The sequence below is a fragment of the Ornithodoros turicata genome, chromosome 3 (assembly GCF_037126465.1).
Source record: "Ornithodoros turicata isolate Travis chromosome 3, ASM3712646v1, whole genome shotgun sequence".
Taxonomy (NCBI): domain Eukaryota; kingdom Metazoa; phylum Arthropoda; class Arachnida; order Ixodida; family Argasidae; genus Ornithodoros; species Ornithodoros turicata.
The window spans coordinates 95,867,410-95,893,765 of record NC_088203.1 but is presented as its reverse complement, the minus strand read 5'-3'; the positions used below and the strand labels follow the sequence as shown (position 1 = coordinate 95,893,765).

Genomic DNA, 26,356 nt, shown 5'->3' with positions numbered 1-26,356 from the left:
GCGGGAGGTTCGCCTAAACGGCAGAACAGGCGGGGATGGGAAGCCTCTTCATAATTTCCAGAAAAAATGAACGTCGAAAACTGGAAATCCTAAATATAACCTACGCATTAATGCAGATTTTCGTCATACCATATAGTTATTCATGCAGCAGGTTGACAATGCCAGAATAATAAATAAAAAACCCGCGATGACTTCGAAAAAAAAAAAAAAAAAGAGAGAGAGACGCCTTACGTGTTCACAACTGCTCGAAGGGGTTAGTTTAAAGATTCTGCGCTGCAGAGTACTTGATGAGCTAATCACAGAATTGCCTAATTGAATGGATAGAAGTCACGTGATAGAAGTCGGCACGGTCCACCTGACGAGGAATCCTTGACAAAGGGTTCGCAATCAAACTGATTCAAAATGAAGGCAGTCAACTAACTCCTTTGAGGCATAACCATCCGCCTATATATTGCTTTTGGTAAAGGTACATGGAGATAGAGGAGATGAACAGAAGGTACCCTTGTACTAATCCGATTCACTTCGTTAAAGCATCACTTTCAAAACAGAATCTCTGCGTTAGACACAAGAATGAATTCCTCCACGAAAACGTAAACATTCAAGGAACAGAGAGGCTCTTACCTGTTGTCCTGCTCGAAACTTCGTGCAGGGCTTTCGACGTATCCCTCCGCCTCGTTCACAGCAGACCGAGCTGCGGATGTAACCACAACACTAGCAGAGCTCTGGAACACCTGGAGACTTTCTTCGTCCGACGAAACGTCTTTCGTAAACTGGTCGTGACACAATGCGAACGTGCGCAAAAGCTCAACCTCTGCCGCACCAGCCACAGACGTAGATTGCACCTCCTGTGTCACTAAGATGGTCTCACTGCAGGAATTTTGAGGTCCCAAACTAAGTCCCTGAACGGTTGACACCACAGTGGTTGTGGTGAACTCTTGCACGGGTTCTGTATGTCTTTCTTCGGCGTCTGGAGACCCCACGTACGTTATCACTTCTTCTACAGGACACGCTTGGCATGAATTCTCCGATATGGCATCGTGTTCCCTTTCGCGCTGGTCTGGAGTTTCAGTACGGTCTGATGTAGGCATTAACAAGGAATCTAAAGCTGCCTCCGCAAGTCCATGCTTCCTGTCCGCGTCTTTTCTCACTTCGGGCAAAGGCTTCTCTTCTTGAATTCGATTTCTTCGGAAAGCGTCTTCGAGCGGGTCACTTTCATCCGATTCCTCAGAGCTTACCCCGTCGAACGAGTCGTTTCCATTGGTGAGAGCCATTTGTGACATATCCTGGAACGACTCCGGAGGCGCGATCGTCGCTGGCAAGCCAAATACCTCGCACAACGCGTCTTTGCCGTCGTTTAGTATACCCGGATCATCAACAAAGTCCGCTAAGTCATCGTCCACGGAGCTTTCCCTTTCACCATCCAGTTCACGTTCAAGTTGTTCGAAAGGACTAAGAACCTTCTCGAGATCAAACGGTGGCCGTTCGAGACTCTGCTGTCGCGTGTGCTCGGAGAAGCTGGAATTGGCAGTGCTCGTCCTCGAAAATTTCTCGATCACCGTGGAGACAGAGCTACCGGTGTCGTCAGACTCCGACTCGAGGAGGCGACGCTCCTCCTCCGCGAGGAGATCAACGTACACGTCAGGCTGGATGGGGCGGTCGCCCCTGTCCCCGTTACGCTTCCTCATGAGTTCCTCCCATCCCGGAAGGCGCATACTGACGGACATCCCAGGAAAGGGGGCCTCTTCAGAATCGGAGCAGCTGTGAGACTTGGGCCTCCTAGGGGGCAACGGTGGAGGAATCGACGGACGTTTCAGAGAAGAGGACCTCTCCACGGACACGTTCTGCTGTTGGGAAGATCAACAAGGTGGCTCGTTTAATGTTATGTGATATTTATGTGCGGCACGACCTCAAGGGACCTTCGTTGTTTGTTCTTTATACGGCAAGCGTCTGGCACTATTGCGTAAGCGAGTGGTCTTTTATTTACGAGGGCGGGGATAGATAGCGGCAAATAAAAAGGCGCTATAGTAACAACGAACAGCGTGCGCTGGGCACATGTGGATATAATGCATGCCAGGAGTTGCGTTGGTGTGCCGCTAAAGGTTTGCGTGCCCTTATCTGCCAACTTCCAATCTGCCTACAGCCGTGCAGTGTTGTTTAGGTTGATATGTCAACCGCACTTCCTGCTCTTGTGTGCTTGTGCTGTATCGTATTTGACCGGTTTATTATTGCTTTAGCCTTAGTAGGCGGAGAGGTGCCAGAAATAACAGAACTACGCTGTAGTTCAAGACAAGAAATTCATTCTCTGGCAACAATTTCGACAACGGGTTCTATTGCTCTCCTATGATCTCCATCACGTGACCGTGCAGCTTTTTTTCATTGCTTAGTCAACCTTGGACTTTCTGTGATTGATATTTTTAATTTTTGGCGTCGTAATTACAGGGACTACATGTCGTTAGAGAGGTGGCTCTCATTTGACTACAAGACGTCATCCGACGTGGATAACGTGCATGCTACATTTTTAGTTGAGAAGTCGAGTAAAAGAAGTAGATGTGGGCATATGCGCCCACAAACTACCATCTCATGAGTTTGAGACAACAACGAAGCAAACTGTTTACGATCACACGACATCAGCCGCAAGAAAAAAATGAAAATTTTTGTGTGAACCATCCTTTTCCCTGCCTTAAATTGCATGTTTTATACGCGCGTAAACGTCGCAGTACCTCGATGGCGGATAGATCACCACGCATCCTGACCAATTCCTAGGGTGTCGCATATATTTTCTGTGGTTTTTGAAGGCACCATTTGAAGTGCACTACCTATTGTTGAGATCGAACCATATAGGAACGGCCACTTACCAGTGCCCGTTACTACACTCCTGAGTAATTAATACCTGGACAGCTCCGTAAACTGAGCAGCATTCGTATTAATTTCATGGTAGCATTAGTTTGTTTCAAAGCTTCATGAGTATCATTGCATACGCATTAAAGCTTGTACAGAGGTGTCCTTTCTAAGCTACAGTGGAACCATTAGGCTTAGCACCGTACCTGTTTCTCAAACAACTCCACGTGTTGTCGCACACTCCTCTGCGGCGGCGACACAACAGACGACGATGAAGACCTCGGCGGAATTGGAGGCGGGCTCTTTTTCCGATCCACTTGCTGACTCTCTTTAGTCTCGTGCACGTCCGTCCCGGGTCCACTCGCGTGCCGCACTACCATCTTAATGCATACAGGCGCGTCTCGCAACAGCGTAACGCAGTCCAATCTTGTTGTGGCAGTCACCGGCGTATCACCTATTTGCAGGATCTCGTCCCCCTCCCGGATAGGCGACAGCTTCCACTGAGCACGCGAGGCTGGACTGTCCGGGTTGATTGACTGGATGAAGACACGCGACACAAAGTCGCCAGGCGTTGTCCCGCCGACGAACTTGAGAGCCATCCCGAGTCGCTCGCCTGGCAATCGATACACCAATATTTCTTCGATATCGTTATCATCATCGGCGTCGTTGACTTGAAGAACTGTGACGTAGTTATCTGATTGCACAAGAGGGCTGTCTTCGACTGACACGACGGTGACAAAGTCCAGGTGGTTACCGGCTGACGGCTTGACGAGTCCTGGTGGCGGACTGCATCCGTCGTCTGCTGCTCCATTGCAGTTCTCGTCGTTGTAGATGTCCATAATGACAACTTGCTTCCGTGTGGAAGCCATCCGCCTTCTTCGAAGGGGTAGAACTCTGCGCGTTCTTTTTGTGGATCTACATGGTGGTTAGATGCCCATATCTTCAAGGGTTATTGCATTCCTTCCCAGCAACCTGGAAAGATGAAATGAAAGAACTCAGCAGGGATAGTCATAGTCACACATTGTCGGTCTATAAGTGCGGTAAGTCATGCAAACGTTGTGTGCTACCTGCAGCTACTATCCAGCTTCAAGACTGACAATGTTACCTTAGGTTCCTGTTAACTAAGTTAGCTTCCCGTAGGTTCTCATATGACTAGACATCGTAAGATCCTGATACTTTCACAAGCCCCCCTTCGCTTTACCTACGATAAAGAGCTGGCGTTCGTGCGACTTGTAGACTTCGCTACAGAAGAATATCCACAGATTATTTTTTTCCTTTCCCATGCATCCAGGCTTATACCAATTACAGCGTCGACAACGCATATTTTCTAAACATTTTGTTTCCCATTAGCATAACAATTCAGCTTTTTGTGCGTCGCTTTGCAGGCGTGTCAAAGTATGTCTTCGGCTTCCTGCTGCTAACGATATACTTTCCTTGACCTCTTATGGGATGCGCCTCACAGACGGCGCTTGTAATGCGGTTGAAAAGAATCAAAAGACCTACACGTAGATAAGCAAAACTGATATGCAGATGTAATGGTCTGCGTACTGGCCTGAATACTTGGAACATCGGGCTACAAGGCCTTTATGCTGCATACCGTCTCTGGCTATGGTATACGTCACAGGTGCAACGGCGGAACATTCAGGAAAGATTTTATTGAAGAGAGAAGTTGGACTATCTATGCCATGCGAGACCGCTACATCTACTTTCTGCATCTACTACTTTCTACGTCGTTCTTCATTTCTGCGTTTTACTTTCTACGTCGCGAAGACCATACACTTCTGTGATTCGTCTTGCCCGTAAAAATCGCAGGTTCGTGCTGTTGTCGTTGTTTTGCATCTGTCAATATGAAGCTACAAATGAAGCCCAAAACTTTGCCTTAATATGATGTGTGAGCGCTGTGCTCGCTGTTGAAGTTGGTTGGATGGAAATCGAAGAACAACAACAAAAACTTTATTTTTGGCTTTGGAGAGTGGGGAGGTTCATCGCCACAGGCGATATTCTACCCCATTGCTGGTGGGAATGTGGGGAATAAAATAACGAGCTCCTTCACAATAACGATCGATGTCCGATGGTGTCCAGAAATGTCAGAAGAGCTTTGAGCGCAAAGCGTTGCTGGGCTGGATTAGGCCAGGGGCCAAGCAATTTCGATAGGGAGAAGGGGCGAGAGTCCAGCTGACGAAGAGACTCAGAGAGTGTAGTTCGGGAAGGCTGGTAGTGGGGGCAATGAAGAAGAATATCCAGACCCTCAAGAACACCACAGTGGCAGCAGGTGGGAGAGTCAGCTTGCCTCAAGCGGTAACGCCACTGAGCTGTAAAGGCCACATCCAGGCGCATTCGATGGATTAATGCAGCATCTTGACGAGAGGTGTTTCGTGGCATGCGGAAAGCGAGCGTTGGATCAACTCTGCTTAACATGGAGCGGGGAAGAATGTCGGTTGTCCATTGGCGGGAAGCCAGGGGTGTCAATAGGCGTCGCCGAATTGAACGGCGGTCTCCTCTCAGCAGAACAATACTGGTCCGTTTCCGATACGAGAGTGCTGCTTCTGCGGCGCTGTCGGCCTGCTCGTTCCCCACGACACCACAATGGGCTGGAACCCACTGGAGAACTAGCCTGTGGCCTGCTGCGTAGGTAGTGTGGTAAGCCATTAACACATCTGCGACTAGGGGTGCGGATGGGCCTCGTATGCCGGAATTTTCAATTGCTTGAAGTGCAGATTTGGAGTCTGTGAAGACTGCCCATTCCCGCGGTGTAAAATCAGCGATGTGTTGTAGAAAGAAAAGGATGGCATAGAGTTTTGCAGCTGTGGAGGGGGTTGGATGTGAAAGGCGTCTTCCGTGCACTACGCCTTCAGATGGTATGACGAATTCTGAGGCGGACTTGTTGTTTCGGGATGCGCCATCGGTATATGCTGCCGTAAACGTAGAAAACTTCTCGTCTACCAGAGCATGAAAATGGACTCGAAGGACTTAAGGGGGGACCTGATCTCATCTTTCCAGAAGGTTTGGAAGGCGTACAAATGTGGGCGGTACCGCCAGAGACCAGGGGGCTTCCGGCGGTATAGTGTCCTTAGTTATGAAGCCAGTGGGACTCTGGCGTGTCCTCCGCGCTACTCGCTAGAAGTCGCTTTCAGGGCGGTATCGAATTTTCCTGAGGAGCGGGTGACGGGGAATGTGAGCACGGAAACGGAGGAAGTGCCGAGCCGTTTCACGTTCACGGAGAACCTCAATCAGGAGCTCACCAGCTTCAGCCAGTACTTGCCGTGTTTCAGCCATTCTTGGAACTCAGAGACATCGACGAAAGCTTCGAGCAAACAGGGACCGAAGTGTATTTAATGAAGTTGTTGATATCCTGTGCAGAATAGGAAGGCTGTAAAGCACAGACGCCCTCACCAATGCCGCGTGAACCGCGAGCAGGGAACGCTGATCACAGCCCCATCCTGAGCCAGAAAGATGTTGAATTGCGGGGAGCCATCACTGCACTTTAGTTTCAAGCTGTTTAATGTGCCGGAAATCGAAGAAAAATAAAAATACAGAGAAGGCTTGTCCAACTCTACATTGGGATGGCTACTCCGACATGCTTGGTGTGGCGGGTATCGCTGCCAGGTCTCCAGAAGGATGAGTTACTTATTTCTAGAGTGCACTGAGGAAGGAAAAGACACAGTGGAACAGGGATTGCCGATAGACGGCTGGCCAGTCATCGAGTACTTTCCCGACGCCAAGAGGTCCGTTGACGTGTCTGTCCAACGCATTCCGTAGCACTTCGTGACTTGCGGTATACCGCATGCAGCTAAGCAGTGTGTGCTCCGTGTCCTGTTGGCACGCTACATACGAGTAGGCTGCAGTCTGGTGGGGGAAAATCTCAAGATATGTAGGAATGCACGACAGGAACGTTCATCCGGAAGCGGTGAGGCAATAATTCCAGTGTCCTGGGAATCCTTGAAGGTATTCCATATGTAAGTTTGGGATCTATTCTGTGGCGCAGTGACGCCGGCTCCCTCACGTACAAGGGGAGCCTGGTAGAAAAGGGAATCTGCTTTTCTTCTTTGGGTGGGAGCACCTCTGTTAACGCGGTCTGCCTTGGTGGATTGTGTCTTGGAATACGGCCGAATGGCAGCGGGGCAGTACTGCTTGCAGTACTACTCCGGGAAATATTTCTCCTAACCTTTTCTCCTAACACTTTTTATGTTTCAGCATCGTGGAAGACCAAGAAGTGTTCAAGTGTTGTGAGGGCCTACACGTCAAATTTTGTGTTATGTCAAATTCATATCGACTGGAAAAGGAGCCTAGCCGCGCTGCAAAGGACTACGACATGCAGAGTATTCCTCACGAACTTCGGAGATGTTCCGGGATACATTGATGACTCAAACCCAAAGCATCCGCTGGAGACGAGCTTCGAGCAAGTTCCTGGAAATGTTTTGCCCCTCTAGCGGTCAATCTTCGTCTCCTAATTCAAGTTCAACCCGAACGCACGAAGGAACAGAAGCACGAAGAGCGGACAGTCGGTGACGGCAGCTGTACAACCGGTTCTCTTTGCCAGGTCTTTCATTGACGTCCATTGTTGCAACTCGATCGCTCAAACGTTGTTACAGCTCCACCACTGACGAAATACGGATCACAAACAACCATTTCGACGTTTAGGAGAAAACGCCTCAGCTGGGCGTCTGCCGTAACTTACTTATGAGAACTGGACACGGAACGCGTTCTCAGCAGCGCTGCCCAGTACGACAAGTAATTGAGCAATAACGCTGAAACAAACCGTAGGAACAGCAATGTTCTTTCGGTAGTGTGGGTGCTTCAGAGAGCTTTGAGTCTGTATTTCGTCTTCATGAACCCAGAACCATGAATCCTTTTGGAATAACCGCGGTCCTGAATAAATTTACGACGTTATAATGGAATAAAATTAGTTTGTGGTTTGCATGTTGGAAGGGCAAGGAATAAATACATCGGTCGCTGCGCGCCACTGAAGGTGCCATATGGTAACTTTGGGCGCTCGTGTAGGACTGCTGTCGCGTCCGATAGGGCACTTGGGAGACGTTTCTTAAGTACCTCACATTAGCATAATAATACCGATTTTAGTCAAACCTTTGAATCTAATGTGTACGTGACGTAGAATAAGACAACACAAAAAGACAGCCACCACAGACAGGCGCAGTCACTGGTGGTTGTCTTTTTGTATTATCTTGTTCTGCGCCAATCACCTTTCAATTTGGCCCAACTAGTCCAACGTTCAGCTTTATTGGAACCTTTTAATATTCCGCAAGAGCTATCCACGGTTAACTTTAAACATTTTCTTGGGACCGTCATAAGATTGATGGACTAAGAATGTTCTTCAAGACGAACAGTGCACGCCTGTATCAGAAAAGTGCGTCTTCCTGGGTGTACAGTGAAGGCCACGGGCTGTTTACATCCCACGCTATTCGATAGAAGTCTTACTGATGGACAGTTACTGTTGAGTTCCGATTAAACTGTGAAGCAACTTAATCTTCGTATGGAAATAACAATGTCCGAAGACGACTCCCTCCCATTCTGTAGGGGCGCTAATGACAAGCCACTAATGATTCACTTCCGCTTTTGGATTGCAAGTATGCGCTCTCCTCCCGATGAAGCAAGGCATTCGGAATAGCGAGGCATCCATGCTAAGTCCTGCGTTCCACAGCGTGGCTGTCTTCACGAGAGATAGCCTTCTAGATAGCCTCGAACCGGTTGCGCACGCGTCTCGACGGCGCTGGTCACGCCCACGCTCAGACAACCACATTAATCCCTCTCATCAATCACCAGTGTTACATTTGCAGGAGAGAAACACATCATCACCAGGAAGAGAAACATCTGCTTAGGCATCAGGTGCACTCTTCACCGCACCACACCCGTAACCGCGTGAAAGGCTGAATACCTGGCACAAAATTTGGACTCTTGGCGATGCCTATGGAACACTTCCGCACCTCAGCCTTCTAGTATGTTATTGTTGAGAGCCTTCGGGTATGTTATTGTTGAGAGAACAATGCTTCATGAATAATAGTGGGCACGAATTTGCAGTTCAGGAACTCGGTAAAGTGACCTTAAAACCAGGAATGCCAGAAATAACCTGGCAGGCCTCCCAGACCTGCCATATGTACCGACCTGTGATTTCTTTGTTATGCATACACGTCTTTGACGTGCTGTCATGTTTTCAGCATAAAGCATATTAATCTCTGTCTCCTTGTGTATCTACGGTCTTCGCTTTCTTCTTACGCACCTTCACCGCGAGGTTACCGCTGATGCAACACCGCTGACCTGCACTCTAAATTCCATTAGAGCAGGTGCAGCCTCACCCATTCATTAGGATAAAAGTGACAATGACGCCTTTCATAAATGTGCATATAAAACATTATAACCTCATTATAACCCCTACGCTGTCTCCAACGTACACGCCCAGTTATATATATACATTCGCCCATGCGAGCGAAAGTTCTTGACATTTACCTCACAGTTCCTCCTGCCCACGGAAAGCAAACTCGTCATGCGACAACTCACGGAGGGCTGAAGTAAACACCGTGATTGAGGAATGTTTGGTGAGTTTCCAAAGCGTATAGCATCAGGAGTGCGTAAACAAACCAAAGGTCGACCGATATCGAGAGGATTTCATCATTTACCGTAAGACATGCTCCATAATCAACCGAAATCGATCAGGTCCCAAGCATTCGATATTAACCGCGCTCTGGAGGTCGCGTTGAGATGGGTGCTCGATTGGTTTGACTCTGATGGCGTGATAAACCAGCAGAGCAGACCGGTTTTGAGCGTCAAGGAAGAAGAATATATATATAAAAAAGGCGTAGACGAAATGGGACTCACGCCATAGCGCAACACTGCACGCCTCAGGCCCTGGCGTCGATACGGTCCGATCACTCTGCCATCGAAGACGTCGGTGATCGGTACATACGTGCCTAGCAGAATAGTGCGAGAGGCGGCGGCTACGTTTCACTCTTTCATCGGGCAAGAAAATCTAAGGGCATGAAGAAAGCTGGCGCCAGCATTTGAAGGGATTGCGGAAATATGCTACGTTCTCTCTGTGTATATCATCCTCATCAGAGGGTCCTGATAGATGGTTGTTGAAAGACAACATTGTATCACGTGAAGTGTTGTCAGCTTAAATGCATTTGGCAGAGGTAGAGGTCAGAAGGAACATGTATTTGCACCTCCCCTGCGAGGTTGTTAGCTCCACGCGTTTGCGTGGTCCATTTTGAGATGTTAGGTTCGATGCGTTCGGGAATCTCGCGTGCACCCGCATATGTTTGATAGCGCACGACGAGCGCTTCGAATGCGATATCATGAAGTGTCCCATTTGGTAACAGCCTTGAGTGTGACGAAGACAAGTAGAGCATTTGGAAGAGCTAGGTCACAGCGCTGCCGCAACGTGTTTGACATTCCACTTGCTCTCGCATACCAGATATAGCATAGTCGATCCTAAAGTTCCCGATACTCGCACCATGCATAATAGAGCGTTTTCGCGGATAAAAGTGGATGTTTGTTCCGTTTTCAAAGCGAAGCCAAGTGCATAAAAACGCGTGCGCGCTGCCGCATTCGATATGCATGCGCATCCGGGGCTTTCCCCCAACGATGCCGGATTCTGTAAAGCCCCGTCGTTCAGCACGCGAACCGTCGCATTTCAGCGCCTCCGCGGCTAAGTGGAGCAAATTCATGGGTTTTCTCTTGTCAGCATAAAGATTGCAAGTTTGTACAGCAGGTTTTCCGGCGTGTTGGAATGGCATGCACCCGCTGAGCGCGTCCGTCGTCCACATCAACCGCTGTCCCACAAACCTCCATTTTCCGTTTCTAAATTGCATTCCGAGGAATGTCGTCTTTCAGGTGCTACACTGTTTTGTCGAGCTCCATGCAACGAATGGCGGAGAGCAAAAAGTGACCTTAATAAGAACCTGTTATTAGGAGATCTTTCCGATGTTGTTCTCTGTGGTGCCAAGATCGCGCGGCACTGATGTGATTATGGGACTGCTCTGGGCGAACTTTCTTTTTTGGATGCGTCTATTTTCTGCAGGAATGATTGCGAACGGAAAATTACTGTTGCGTTGTGTATAAAGGTAAGTGGTCCCGTAATAATAGACAAAAGCTCCTGGCTTCTTGCGTGGCTTTTTTTTCTCGCGCTCTTTCGTATATTAAAGAGCAGGAAACACACGTGAGCTTATTTGGGAATACCGTGACTTGCCTGGGTGATACGTCCAGGTTAAAGCGTCAAACTTCTTTTTTATATACAAGGATGTTTGCAGCTTTAAACCGGTAGAAACGTGTAAATACAGTCAGAATGAAGAAAGTGCACGGCATAACCTTGTATCATTGACCCCTGCTCAATAGGTCGTGCTATCAATGGTAAGCATGAGGATACATAAAATATACCATCTTTTCATGCCTCATCATCAGCCAATGTATGTGTTTTTGTGTGTGTCATGCCGAGAAGAGAGGGGGAACGTGTTCCATGTGCACGCTTTGGGATCGCCGCTATACAGACTACAAACTAAACGTCATGGCAAACGGTGGAGTTCATAATCGGTCAACCGGCATCTAGACTAGATTAGAAGGAAATAAAAAAATATGGAGATGTTAGTGTCGATGGGGTCGCGTCTGTCTTACCTGTAGACTGGGAAAATACACTGAATACAAAAAAATAAGTAAAGAAATAAACGGAGACCAATAAAAACCCAAAGAAGCCAACCTAGTCTAAGTTTACAGGTTGTGCTTACAGCTTACGACTCTGGTGATGAGCAATGAACCGGTCTCCTCAGGGCAGAGCCAAGAAATAAAAAAGAACTAAGGAACAATATGAAATAATACATGATGATGGTGATGATGATGAGGACGATGATGACATGGGGTGGTGGTGCCAATGAAAGAGCTCGCCACATAGGGAAAAACCGTTGGATGTGCTCTTGCTCTGGATGTGAGCGGTGGCGCTGATGTTGATGTGTTCGCTTGCCTGTGGAACTAGGATATAAATACAATTTGTTTTGATCATACTGCTTAAACTATCAGAAACACACTTTGAACTCTGGGTGAGTGCCCAGGCATCCGGACGATTAGAACACGGCCGTACAAATTAAACCCAACCATCTACACAGCGAAAGAGTTCGCTGCACTACATCCCTCATCACATGACTGATGAACTTTCTTTTCGGATGTCGGAGTAAATAACTTCGAGATGCGTAACTTAAAAGTAGCGTTGCAAGCATAACTCCACGGTCAGGGTCGCATACCAGGCACCCTAGAGGTCAGGAATGGACTACCGGCAACTTTCCAGACGTTCAGTCCGTCCTTTTTTGAGGCTCCGCTGCTTTCAGAACAGGCGCCCTATCGAGCATGGAGAACAATGGGACCATTCAAATCGTACGCAACGCAGCGCCGAGGTTACATAACTGTTCTCCCCGCGGAATGCAGTCATGTTTTGCTCGGTGACCCAGGCTATCTTGCAGGACAATGCTCCTACGCTATACGCAAGCGATAAGGGCAGGCCAATATGTGTACCAGGAGGCGGAAGTCAGATGGAGTCAAGATGGGTGACAACGCTTCGCTCAAATGTGGTTGAACCATCTCTTATGGGGCCTTTTAGTTGTATGTGTGACGGAGTCAGGCGCGGGGATTTCGAGACATTCGAATCGCTGCGTGTAGTGTTGAGAAGGGACAGGTCAGTTTCTTTTCGTTGTTGCTCCCGCGGTGTCTCCTAGATGGCTTTTGAAGACCAGCTGTTATTGGATAAAATTTTACGAAAAGCAGGACCGTGTGAGGAGTACAAGAGAATATGACGCCGCGTTTGTTGTATCCTAATATCTTCCTCTGTTCTCGAACGAAGAACTTGCTCACTTTGAAACCTCGCGTAATAGTTGGAGATAATCCAGATATGTGTAAAGGAAGCACACAAAGTCCTGCATCGCAAGATTAAACGATGTGATAGAAATAGACGCACGGATAGCACAAAATTACGAAGGGTCACTTCACGAGACCTCTTCTATAGGTCATGTTGGAAAGTAGAAAATCCAGATTTTCAGAAAAAAAAGTAGATTGAAGAAAGAGTCTCTGGCTGGGAGCAGCCGATATTTCGAACAAGGGCTTCTGGTAGGCTTCTCCTACCAATTAGAAGAAATGATTTCTGTATATATGACCTGAGGGTTTAGCTTCGACCTCTCCTGGGTCACGTATGACATTTGAAGCAGTGGCTGTCCATGGACAACGAAGCAGTCACCCCGCTACAGACATGCGCCACAAGAAGAGTGTAGTGAAGAAGGAGCAGAGGAAGAAGAAGTAGAAGAAGAAGAAGGAGGAGGAGGAGGAGGTGGCGGTGAAAGGGTTCGCAGTTGCCGGCCTCACAGAGGTGGGCAATGTCACGACTAACGCCCTGGGGGAATGTGCGTCCTGGGCCGACTTCTAAGAGAACTGTGCCGACATATGCCTGAAAGTGTCTGTGGAAGACCCAGGAAAAACCGCAGACAGCACAGCCGGCACCGGGATTCAAACCCAGGTACTTGGAGGAGGGGGAGGAGGAGAATAAGTTCTCCTAATCCCATCGGCGCAGTTTCTAATCCTATCGGCGCAGTCCTGGAGCCAGGCCACGAATTGAGAAGCTCCTAGCGCATCCTACCCTACGGGACATTGAATCGCCGTCGACCAGGACTCACGGAGGGGGACACCATCTCCTCTACATTTGGAGACCAGGACCTCAGTCCTGGTTGATCTCCTCTACAGACTCTTTAGATCTTGAGAGGGCGCACTTCTTTTACACTGCCGTACCCACGATTACACCCCTTAGTACAAACGATTTGGCAACCTGCGTCCGTCTCGGGATTCATAAAATGAAATATCAACGTCACTTCTGATCCGATTTCTTGCAGAGCGAGATAGACAGCATGAGAGGAAGTCTCTGCAACCCACCTGGACGTTCATTTCCTCCAACTTGCGTAACTCACACGATTATACTGATCCCGACTGTGAAATATATCATCCATAACAAGCTCCGTTCTTTGTCCTTGAAAAGCTTTTCTTGATTCCTGCTGAGGTGTGCGCGACTACCTACTTCCTTTGAGGTTTGTTGTCAGCCCACTGGCATGTGGCCTCGGTTGCTCGCGCAGATGTGATAAGGCAGCTGGATTGAAAAAAGAAGAAAAAAAAATACGACCGATGAACATTATGACTTCGTTGGCCAGGGAAGAAACAGACGACGTCCAAAAGGACATGTGGGGATTATTTGAGCCGTACAAAAGGGGAAATTGATAAATGGTACAATGTTGGACATTCCTTATGTATGTGCCTGTTCTGCGAAGAAGTCTAATTCCACTGAGAAAGAGACACAGATGCTTTTGTCGGCAAGCGACTTCTAGCGATTAGGGGATTACCCGCGTTCGACGCTGTCACATATCAACAGTGAGATCTCTACGTTCTCTGATTGCGCATGTATGTACCGTCCCATGAGATGTCTTACGTTGATGTCACCGAAGGTTTAAGGTTACCACACCCTCGAGCCTTCTGCATGATCGCAGGAGGAACGAGGATAAAGTGCCTACGCGTGGTCTCCAAAGGCCTCTTTAATGATGCATGTGTCGTTTCTGCACAGTCGGATGCTTGGCAAGCTTGATACGCCAAGGTATTTGCGAGGGAAAGAACTGAGAAGCAAACATCGCTTTATCAAACTGATATGATCACTGTTTACGTTTTATTCTGCTTCCGAATATTTTCCAAATTAAATCCTCGTGAAATGGAATGCTGCCCGCTCAGTTTCGTCTCGAATGACACTCTTTGCTCGTAAAGATGCAGACAGGGTATATCCTGTCCTAGCCATGCGACGCGGCGAAGTTTTTTTACGCGTGCCTTCCCTATTGAAAAATCCCATATGAGATTCATGTGGGACCTGTATCAGTTGGTATGGGTCCCCTACAGTTTCGTATGGGTCCTATATGAATACATATTCTTGGAAGGTTTTGAGGGTAATCATGCAATGTCAATCATAATCGTAGATGGCGACTGTCAGTGACACGCGGCATGTGCATTAGGAAGGTGTACGCTAATGGTAAATTAAACTGGTCGATCTGGAGCGAGCACCCGAACCAGAATCCACCAGTCAAAGGCAACCGCGCTCCGACGAAGAGCCTTGCGAAAATCTTCTCTCACATCCGGCGAACTCAGCGAGTCAGCCCAAGGTACTGTAGCAAAGGTAGCAAAGGCTCGCCCTTGCTAGGCCTCGCAAGATCCAGGAAATGACGACAGTCATTCCTTGAAGTTCCAGCTGAATACGAGCTATCTCGGCAGAGCAAGAAAGGGTGCTCCGTCGCGGAGTGACGTGATCTGAAAAGACCAGCGAGGCCTGCGAATCCAATCCGGATCGACGAGCAGAAAGCCGCTCAATCTTCTCCGTGTTAGCGCCGCGAAGCAACTGTGGCTATAAGAGGCGTAAGAGGACAGCAGGAAGGAGTGGTGGACAGGGATTTAGTATACATCCTGGGTGGACTTCAAGAGGAACTGTGCCGACATTCGTCTGAGAGGTCTGCTGGAAAATCCGAAGAAAACCTCCGACAGCAACACGACGAGCAATTGGGCTAGTTGGTGTGAATGCATGATGAGGTAAACACAACGCAGGCAGACAAAGGGACGGAGGAGCATTAAGGTTCACCCATCCCAACCCCGAATAAATTGTGTGTCTCGCTCAGATAACGTAATCGAGGGCTTGCTGACACAGTTTGTGGTGCTGTTGGTTCCCTTTTGCCCTGCCTTTTGTGTCAGTAAAGTTGGAAGTGACGCTCGTCCTGTCTGCTCCTCCGTCCCTTTGTCTGTTGCGTCGTGTTTACCTCAGACAGTACAAGGGTTCGAACCCATCACCACCCAGTGCCTCCCTATATCCACCAGTCGAATTGCCATAGATGTGACTTCTTCTTTTTTTTTTTTAGCTGACGAAAAATGGGGACAGGACAACAGCTCTTCGGAAGGAAGCGTGAAATGACTTGTCCATGTGTCCAACTGTCCTTGGAAGGCTAAGCGACGCCGAACTATCTTTCCATTGATGCGTGTCTTCAAGGTCCTGCATTCGACATAGCACTGTCAGATTGCCCAGCTCTGACGGGGACATCATATTAATAGCTATTCTCTTTGTCCACGGAAAGAGGAGAGACATAGGACGCATTCTGATCGACTGACCTCTTACCTCCTTCTCTATTTACAGATGCCTCACTCGTGTTTCCCCCTTGGCGCGAGTCCAGGACGAAGGTCGAGTTGCGCGCAAGGACGCCGTACGTGTGGAGTCACATGAGGAATTTAATGCTAATTGTACCTCAGGCTCTTTCTTTGCGTCGCGTAGGCAATAGGAATGTGCAGATTGGCTTTCATGTCTCCATAAAAACCCACTCTCTAACGTCTTTGAGTGTCGCCCAGACAGTTTAGCCTTTTCACAGATAGGAGATAAATATTCAAATGTTCACCAAATCCATTGTAACCTGAGCGGTGAAATATACGTAAGATGAGAGCAGTTACGCAACCAAGGCACCATACTTCGGGCTCGGTCTAGGTCTGTGGTGCTGTGTGTTGGTATACTGCGATAGTCAGCTCGAGTTTGTCGTGAGTTATGCCACCCTTTTTTATTTATCATCATCATCAGCTATTACGTGCTCGTGTGCACTTTCAATATGAATGATATGACACTAAATTTTGTGTTGTGATGGTTATTTATATTGTTGTGCACTATATTTCGTGCACTTCAGGAACATATATTGAGCTGCCGCATGACATGTACTCTACCTGGCAAATACTAACGGAACTAAAATAATCGGCTCCATATGTAATCAAGTTGATATCGATCAAGAAGTGTGTGTCCCAGTTTGAAACTTAAACAGGAAATACCTTTGACAACAGTTGTGCCAGGAAAGATACAATTTGCCTGTCGGGAACAACAAAAATAAATGAAGTAACGATAAATCAGGGAATCGACAACCCAAGCAGCACAATGCACTGAAAGTCGAGTGCAATAGGGGTGGACGGTATGTGTCTTATCAATGTTCTTTAGTCTCACAAGTCTGTTCAAGGCCTTCCACCTACCCGTCCACCCCCATTGCACTCGACTTTCGGTACATTGTGCTGCTTGGGAAACAACTTAACTTATAAATTAACTGATACAAAGTGCTGATACGAGCGGTTACCCTGAACAACGAGAGATATTCGATGAAAGGAGGTACCGAGAGTTTTAATTTCGAAGCCCGAGACATACAGTAATCTCGATTACGTAACAAACGGTGAGTGTATACTTGAAATAGTGCTCGAACGTACAGAAGGAGTATTGCCACACGTGCAGCTGCTACTGCACTGTAGCGAAAGAAATGCCACAACTCACTGTGACAGCATTCACTATCAAAAGCACAAACAGAGGCAACTCAACCGAAACCTGCAGCTCCACAGCAGTAACGTAGGACGTGTCTTAGTAAAGGAAAAAGAACTAGTATAGGTTCACGTGGAATGTCGCTCCGTTGCCTCCGTGACATCCCACTGTTCTAGGCATGTGCGTCACGCCCAAGCCTGCTCCCGCCGAGCTCAGTTTCTTCCACAGCAGGGCATAAATTTTCTGCGTCAACTATGTTCGTGAGCGAGCCCGTTTAGTTTCCAGAGAGGTGTTCCGATGGGGCGAAAGGATTAGCGCAGCGAGGTGTCTGGCTCGAAGTGTAAGTCCCTTCGAACTGCCTGATGTGTTAATTGTCGACCCGCTTTAGGCGCACAGACAGTTGCTAAAGATGTGCCGGGGAATAAATCTAAAATTGATGAAATTAGAAATTACTTCGTATACACCGCCTGCAGAGTCTCGAAGAATAAGTAAATTGGAAGTGCCCCGTATCAATTTAATTCAAAGTCAGGGTGGATTGGATTGGCGTAGAAAATCAAAACACTTTCAAACTATTTTCATTAAGCGCGGAGATTACGTACATTGGCATGTGAGGACAAAGCGTGACATGTAGCCCCATTCTGTCACATTCATTTAATCCCTCGTATTTACTCCCTAAAGGGGCTAATTTTTGTGGCAATGCCATCTCGTCCATAACAGGACTAACATCATTCGTTTATTTTTTACGAGTGTAGGAAAACTGTGCTACGGAGCAAGCGGTGTTTTATGTTTTTGGGGTGTAGTTCCGTATCGGGACCACTCGTTTTTAAAAATTACTGAAACGGTTAGGAAAGTAAATATTGCATAGAAGTGGAAGAAGAGCATATACTGAATCTAAAAATGTAAGAATTATAAAATTCTGTGGACTAGAAGTTTTTTTATATGCATTTAAACAACCCCATCTGATTCACTTTTAGCGCAGGAGAAACACGGGAATGCTAAGCCTAACGGATTCTAAACTTGCCGTCTTGTGAAAGGTAGGGTCGTCGAAATGGGCTAAATCACCTCACTTTAGTGAGGTTGTGTTAAGTTAGGTTCTACAGATTGGGGGGGTCTGGGGGGGGGGCGCCGCCCCCCAGGCACGCACTAGGCGGTGCGGGCGTCGAGACTGTGCCTCGGGTTAGGTCAGTAAGGTCCTCAGCCAAGATGGCGGATCGCCATCAAGAAACTGGCGATAAAATTTAATTTTTATACGTTTTACGCAATATACGGGGGACATTCTTGTTGAATTTCGTTACTAATTACTTCCTCTTTCATGTAAAAGCGTTAGATTTTTGTTTTTATTCGTTTTTCTTTAAAAAAAGCCAGTGGTCCCGATACGGAACTACATCCTGTTTTTGTTGCTTTTATTTTGCTTCGGTTTCATTTAAAACGCAGTGAATTTTATAGATATGTAATTGCCAAATCCAGCCCACCAAGGCTCTGCCCTCAAAGCACTTCTAACCATTTTGGACAACATATGGGACTTCGGTCCTCATTGTGTGGCGACTGTGGGGCATTTCACCACATTACCACCAGCAATATAGGGTAGAGTATATCGCAACCGCAGCGATGAAACTCCCCAATCATAATCACAAAATAAAAATAATTTTTCTTTTTTTCTTTCTTTCTTTTTTTGCCGTAATTTTGCTGTTCCGGCACGGGTTATTAAGACTCAGCAGTCAGTAACGTTTCCGTTTGTTAATCCATTTTCTGTTCTAATTGTCGAAGAAGCTTGTTGCGCTTAGTGCCGACTTTCTTGGAACCCTCGTTCACATCAGTATCTTATTTGGGATATTGTACCACACACACACGCACGGGTGTAGCAGACAACAAAATCGTTATAATGAAGAAGTATGTATTACGTTTCAACTTGTGTACGAAGTTGCAGTTGCTCTGTCTGCTTTGCAGACATTTTCGTTTGCATGTTTCTGACTTATGCTTGCAATAAGTATTGTTTCTGAGAAAGGAAACGAAGAAGACGTGGCCGGTTCCTTATCACTGAGACCTGCTAGTAACACAGGAAGACAATCAATCACGCAGATACAAACTTGCTATATCATTGGGGTACACATGGCTAACTACATGAAGCCATGACGTGTCTGTGAGCCATATACCACCAGTATCGGGTTACATTTGCGCCTTTGTCGAGACTACAGTTTTGTTTTCGTCCAATACACAAACCTCCGTGCACTTTATGTGCTCCTGCACTCAAGAAGATACGAGATGCTCTCACAGTCACTGTTATAAACCAGGCGTTGCTGTCAGCTGTTCTTTAAAAACATCCCAGATGACGCTCCATCAACTTGTTCGTCACCAACAAGATAACAATATATAGAAGTATTTGTATATAAAGCCCATATGGGCCCCTACCATAAGCCACCATCGAACGTCATTCAGAGTTCATTCATCCTTGTACAGCATGTCCTCCACGCAGGGGCGGATTTAAGGGGGGGCGGGGGGGGGGGCGACCGCCCCTCCCATACGGTCGTGTTCCCTATGTAAAAACCCTATCTCCTGGACGATGCTGCGCCGCAAAGCAGACCGGCTTTCCTTAAGACCGCCCCCCCCCCCCCCATGACAGACCCTTAAATCCCCCCCTGCCTCCACATGCATCGTAGCCTATAATGTCGAGGTCCGCTCTGAAACTATAGCCAACTTATTTGCCACAAGGACAGAAGGAATTTATGGACTGCGCTGGTAGGCCGTTATCATGTTTCCCAGCTGCGTGAGATTAAAGGGCCATGCTCCCTTTCGGGTGTAACCGTGCTAATGCAGCGTGACCAAATACCGAAAGCACGACTAGAAATGGAGCGACGGCTTTGCCGAAATGAGCAAGATAAGGCGCGGGTCAAGAAGACTCATCCTGTTCAGAGTCGTATCCGTCTGTAACAAGTTCAAGCGTATCGATATTCACCTAATGCGTATGCGTATATGAATGCACAGGTAGAGGAAAAGCGAACGCAGGTCGTTCACGGTGTCAGTGTTTCTACAAAGTCTCGCTTGGTTTCGTTTACGATTCCGCACGATCGTGAGGAAAACAAGAAACTGATTTGCGTATAAGGACAGGCAATCACGCGTTGAGTAACGCAACTGGGTGTACGAGATGATAATGAGTGGTCACCGTGGTGGTTTAACGACCGCCTAAATTACCGATACCTTCCTTAACCATACTTGAGTGGCGTTGTACAGGAGCTTCGTTAATAATCTGAGGAATCGGTGAGTCTTTCGGTGGAAACAAATATCGCCGATTTATTTCTAATTTCTCTACGGCACCCTATTGAAAAAAGGTCTGAGGTAACCTCAGAAAATATTGAGGCTACTCCAGAAATCCTGTCTGCTCTTCTTTTCTCTCTCACCTACCTATAGTTCTCTCTCTCTCTCTTGTCTGTCTTTTCTGCCTTGCTTTGTTGCTAGAGGGTCCATTCAGTCTTGAATCTTCCATCCCGTCCCAAAAGTGACAAAATAAAACCGAGTCTGCTCGCTGGAGTCTCAACGAGTCGAGAAATTCACATTCTTCGCTATTTTATCCACAATGCGAGCTATCCTCATGTATTATCCGTTTGCTTGCTTGTACAGCTTGGGACAAAAGTTTGCGGAACACCCGGGTCTCGCATTTGTCCATTGGGGTGACACCCAAGCAGCCAACAGGAGCGGACACACATACAAGGAGATGGACAGAATAACCGGTCACCCGTTTCTTATATGAACTCCCCTTGATAGCTAGCACGAGACCACTGTGATGAAGAAATACGCAAGTGCTGTGTTCCGTAAACTTTTATCCCAAGCTCTATCGAAATATAGCTAACAAAAAAGAAAAGAAAAAAAGTAAGGAATTCGATTTCGAGGCCCTCCTTCATCTTAGCACCCCCTTGACGACAACACAAAGCAACCCTTTCAACAACGACAGCACCTGTATTATAGTCAATTTTCGTGGCGTACATAACTGGAAACGTTTCAACGCATCTTCTCACCCCAGGTATCTATTAGGCCACGTTCGAAGTATAGCATGTGTCTGCAGAGGCCAGCGACACTTGTTAGATTGTGAGGAGGTTGCGCAATTGCAAAACGAGTTCTCCGGTTCATCATCAGTTGGAGCAGTGAACTTGCACTGCGCTCGCCCCTGGGCCCATGCGGGCATCGCACTGATGACGCGATACAGGCTCCGATTAAGATTGCAGGCATTGGCTCATCCGGTGGAGAGGAGGGCAAATCGAACGCATTTGTTGCTAATGGCTGCATGATAAGGTTTCTTGTCCAATGTCAAAGTTCATATTCTTCTTCTCTCTGGACCATCTCGTCTGGGTAAAATGATAAGCGGCCAGGGCAAAGCACTTAGTGTCAGAAGGTTATAGCGTCGGTAGTTTTAATGGAATGTTGGTCTAGCCCGATGCTTAGTTAATAAAAAAATATATGCTAAGTAGAGATAAGGGGTTGTTTCCCGTGCTTTCTCCGCGCAATTTTATTTAAATGTTTGGTGAGGTTAGTGGTGCCGCTCTGTGGACATTTCTCTTCCTTTTATCTTCGTTGCTCATCAGCAAGACGTGACCAACATTATTCATGCTCAGGATTTTTATTTTTTATTTTTTTGCGTACGATTTGACTTTGACGATTTTACTAATTTATGAGTCTAGACCTCTAAACGTGTGCTTTCTTTTTAAATAAATGCACACAAGGTTGTAGTGTATCGTCCAAAGGTGCATCAACAGCGTCTGGCCGAAACATCGACAGCTAGTTTCTGCCGTTAGTGGTTACTCTTGTGACGATGGTCTCTCCTAAATGCTATCTTCGTTACATTTACAACAGCTACATAGCTTGCGTCCTTTTTTGATGTTGCGGTTGGCCTTGTCCACTCGAAAAAGAAAGAATACTGCATACAAAATGGATTCGTATTATATGCCACGCCTACCCATTCAACTTGCAGGAACTATGCATCGCATGCGGCAGCCATTAAATAATGATTTGTGCTGATTAAGTTGAACTGAAATTAAACTGATATGATGAAATCACATCTTTCTCATCTTAGCGTTCTACTGGAACCTTTTTTCTCTCTCCATTTATGTTTTATGCCGCTAATGGAATGAAAAAATAGACAGATAAATAAATAAGTATGTAAACAAATAAATAAGTAAATAAATAAATAAACAAACAAACGGGTCTCGCGGATCGAACTTCCTCCGTCGTGATTTTCATACGAGCCGCTTTCACTTATACTCATAGAATATATTGTGATGCGACAGTGGTACGAGCTCCTACGAGGAAATTGGGGCAGCATGGGAAGGCTTCTGGGGCAGAGTACAGCCTCTATAATTATGAAAAGCGTTATCCAAGGACTGATGAGCAAGATAATAATCTTAAGCAGAAAGAAGAGCCCCAAATGTTCGAAAAATAGCGGGTGAGAAAATTGGTAACGGCGCTATTGCAGTAATGGTGCCTCTCTCCACGCGCATGGTATTCTGCGAAGGAGAACCTCTCTTCAGGACAAATATAGGGGCGACGATGGAGAACGATATCGACAATGCTGACTATCTATACGCACAGGCATGGATTGCGTAGTGCCTATTGGGTCGCCCAGCTCCAATTTTTTGTATATTAAGACGTCCCGTCCTCCTCGGGCCTCCGCAGTTTGGTTACAGCAGATTGGACACTGATCCGAGCGCATATCTTTGCTCTGTGTAGCAGACCTTTCTGGTGTTAGAACGGATGCTATGTGAGTCCTGCAACTCTCAAAAGATAACCGCAGTACATGTGTCTTTGAGGAATGGCACCAGGGTCACGGTGCAGAGCGATGGTTGCCTTTACAGATGTGGCCCTGCCATCCGCAACCTCTCTCCACTGAAACTCTGCCTCCATAGGAGGCAGGTGTTATATATTATATATCTTTTGTTATATCGATCTGCTATAGAGATTATATATATATCTTAGATGTAGATCTTATATATTATACTTCGTTCTACTACACTATTCCGCAAAAAAGATCGCTTTCTTCACTCTCGTTCTCCATTGAATGGTCGACCGTCAAACCTATACCCAGCGCGTCGGTTATCACGGGTTTTCCTTTCTTTCCTTCTTTTTTGTTTTTTTGTTTCCTCCTTTGTGTGTGTGTGTGTGTGTGTGTGTGTGTGTGGAATAGCAAGCCGGCTCGTTGCCTGGCTAAACTTTCCATATTCTTTTTTCTTAATAAAGACCCCCCTCTGAAGCGCGTACGGCATAAGGGTGGCTGCTCCAATGTATACCACAGGCCTTGCGATTTGTCGTGAGATCACTCGTTTATCGTAATAAACTTGTTGTTCTAGCAAGATACTGCCGTATATAGGCGAGTGTCGGGCAGATGAATTACCCATTAGAAATGCAGCATCCTGGATCGGAGACGATAGATGCAGTTTGTCCGTGCAAGGTGCCGTAGTGTCGCATGTCACCACGTTTCCGTAGGCATACCCTCACCTCGTGCTCAAGAAAGCGTTCTGAGCCTTCTGTGAGTTCATGCCGGTATACTATCTTCTACTGTCTACTTCTATCTGTCTTCGTTTCACTGCTCCTCCCTTCCACACACACGAAAACACACTCGACCTTCACCGACGTGCAGCCAGGTACGTGATCGGACTGTTTCATAATATTTTTGACCGTTCCACCAATGCATTCTTCACTATATGTGGGGCCAAGAAGCTCATAAAACCAAACAACCAGCAACTAAAGAACCGTTATTCCTCTCGCACTCATACCCGGAAGCCGTTATGCAGTAGACACAACGGCAGCCAGGAATCTTCCGCGTAAAATATCTCACTCAGGGCGACAATACAGGAGGGAAGGACAATGCCTGCACTACAACGAGTATCACGCAAGCATACCGCTGTCACAAGAAAAAAGGGGTCGCGACGCTCAATTAAATACACATTCAATTCGCACACGCGCACACACAAAAATAGTAATAATCGGAGAATCGTGACCTCGCGTGACAGAGTGCGAGATATAATTCACGTATAAATTAATATCGGAAGGCAGAAAGGCCTCTCAGGTCGTTACGGTATCATCATGCTATATACTGTATATGCGGACAAAAGACGTCGTGTGGTATAGGACAAAAATGCCGCTGTGGTCGAGACTACGCCCGTCTTTGTGCATTGCAGCGCCGCACTGCGGCAGAAAAGGGCGAGTCCTTAATTGCCCAGCACTCCATTGATGCGGTGTACTATGGCGATCTATGACACGGTCACGGGCACTTTTTTTATCTCCATTCATGACACGGGTGACCCCGTTGCAAATGTACACGGGGTACAGAGCAACGGCACCGTGATAACGGTAAGCTTCGGTGTGCGAGACAACGACAACGGAGGTACTCAAATAAGTATTTTTTATTTATTTATTTATTTTTTACAGGCACACGCCGGAAGTGTTGAGCCCTACATAGCATGCAAGGCCTCGTAGAACAAAGGCGTTAGAGCACGCACACACACACACAGACACACACAAAAAAAGAAAACAGTAGTATGCCTTACAACCATTATAAACGGACAATGTTATCAGCCAAGTTAAATATTACGCTATGTCCTGCTCCGGAACCTATGCATTCATATTTTTAGTGTTTTTATAGTTTCATTTTTATGTTGAGCACCGGGGGGGGGGGGGTATATAATATATTAAACACGCGCACGGGAATGATAAACGGGAAGTGTGACACAAACACTTGCTTGATACTTGTTGGTCGCACGCTCATAATGATGTGTATACTACTCCTATGTCTTGATTGATGTAGTGATTGATGAACACACGGTCGAAATGCGGCATACAACTTCACACTGTTGTATCTCACGAACTAAACAAAATATGCTATTTTAGAGACAACCTCTCAGCCATGTTTGTTTGTAAAGAATTCTGGGTGGTAAGCAAATGTGCATCTCGCAACCATCGTAGCTAGAACTAAGAAAAACAAGCACGACGATAACCTATTTATACTTTATAAATAACTGAAATGCACATTTTAAAAAAAGTGGACCAGCGGCACGGCGCTCGTTGGTGGTAGCCAAAGTCTGGCTGAAGACTGGGAGATGGTGGGTTCGAATCCTACCACCGGCTGTGCTGTCTGAGGTTTTCCCTGGGATTTCTGAAAACGTTCCAGACGAATGTCGGCACAGTTCCAATGAAGTCGGCCCAGCACGCATACTAACCACCACCCCTCCGTCCCCCACTTCTTCCTGCTTTCCTCTCTCCATCTGTCCACATCTGTACGCCGCTCATAGTCACAGTTGCTTCGCGGCGCTAACACGGAATAAAAAAAAAGTGCGACGATGAGCTGCGCTGCTGAAACGGATTAATGACGTTGCGTTTGATCACGTGCATATAAAGCAGACCGATAGCTGATACGCAAATATAGGTATTAGAAAGGCAGACATGATGCCGCGGCCATGTTAATATGCAAAATAGTTTTCATATTTTTATGTTCGAGACGACATCAACAACAACAACGACAAATAAGTGATGATGATGTAGCGGGATTCAGGCGGCACCCTATCCCATTGCTTGCGGAGGAGATGATAGTGAATGATGATGAATGTTCAGACTTCACGCAGGAGCCCTGTTGCTGCTAAAAAGGCGATGAGGGCTTGATGAGCCCGTAGCTGATTCGACACGAGCTATTACGTGTAACAATCGAGGATCAACGCGATGCTCTTGAGTGCTCTTTAATGAAGGACACACAAAATTATATTCACGGACCTTCAGTTGATTGAGTTCACTTGGTCTACGCATAAGGTCCCTAAACTTGGAATTTGCGAAACAGAATTTAAACTGACTGCAGTATGAACTTTCGATGGAAAAAGACCAAGGACTTCGTGTGTTGTGCGGTGACACGTACAGGTTGGGACAAAAGTTTGCGGAACACGCGAGTGGCGTACTTTTTCTTCGGTGCCGGGCGGCGGAAGCGGGTGAGTTCACTGCTTCGGAGGGGTGGAAGCGTGCGCTGTTAGCGACACACCGTACTAGTTCCGGTGTCGCTTGGGTGTGTCTGGGAAGCGGAAGCTACCGCTGTGTGTCGCTAATGTCGCTAACAGCGCACCCTTCCACCAGGGGGATCGGACTCGCTCACGGAAGCGTGTCCACAAGGGAGCTGTCATCCGTTGGTCATGGAAAGCGTTGCCTTCCGTTGGCTGC

At 47.0% G+C, this 26,356-nt stretch overlaps 1 protein-coding gene and 1 long non-coding RNA gene across 3 annotated transcripts in view; one reads left to right on the top strand and one right to left on the bottom strand.

Annotated features, from left to right (window-relative positions):
• LOC135388883 (uncharacterized) overlaps positions 1 to 26,356 on the bottom strand; it is an 82,201-nt gene that overhangs the window by 29,572 nt on the left and 26,273 nt on the right. The window contains exons 2-3 of the mRNA XM_064618745.1: positions 3,045 to 3,810; positions 622 to 1,844 (exon numbers count right to left, since the gene is read on the bottom strand). Of these exons, the coding sequence (XP_064474815.1) occupies positions 622 to 1,844; positions 3,045 to 3,707 (1,886 nt within the window). The 5' untranslated portion in view covers positions 3,708 to 3,810. The remainder of the gene's footprint in view (positions 1 to 621; positions 1,845 to 3,044; positions 3,811 to 26,356) is intronic.
• Positions 1 to 26,356, top strand: part of LOC135388884 (uncharacterized) — a 46,299-nt gene that overhangs the window by 9,511 nt on the left and 10,432 nt on the right. Inside the window, exon 1 of one of the 2 annotated variants that reach the window (XR_010421527.1) lies at positions 17,350 to 17,513. The exons of the other annotated variant lie outside the window; for it this stretch is intronic. This is a non-coding gene — a long non-coding RNA (uncharacterized LOC135388884). Of the gene's footprint in view, positions 1 to 17,349; positions 17,514 to 26,356 lie in introns of those variants that run through there. 2 annotated transcript variants of the gene reach the window in all.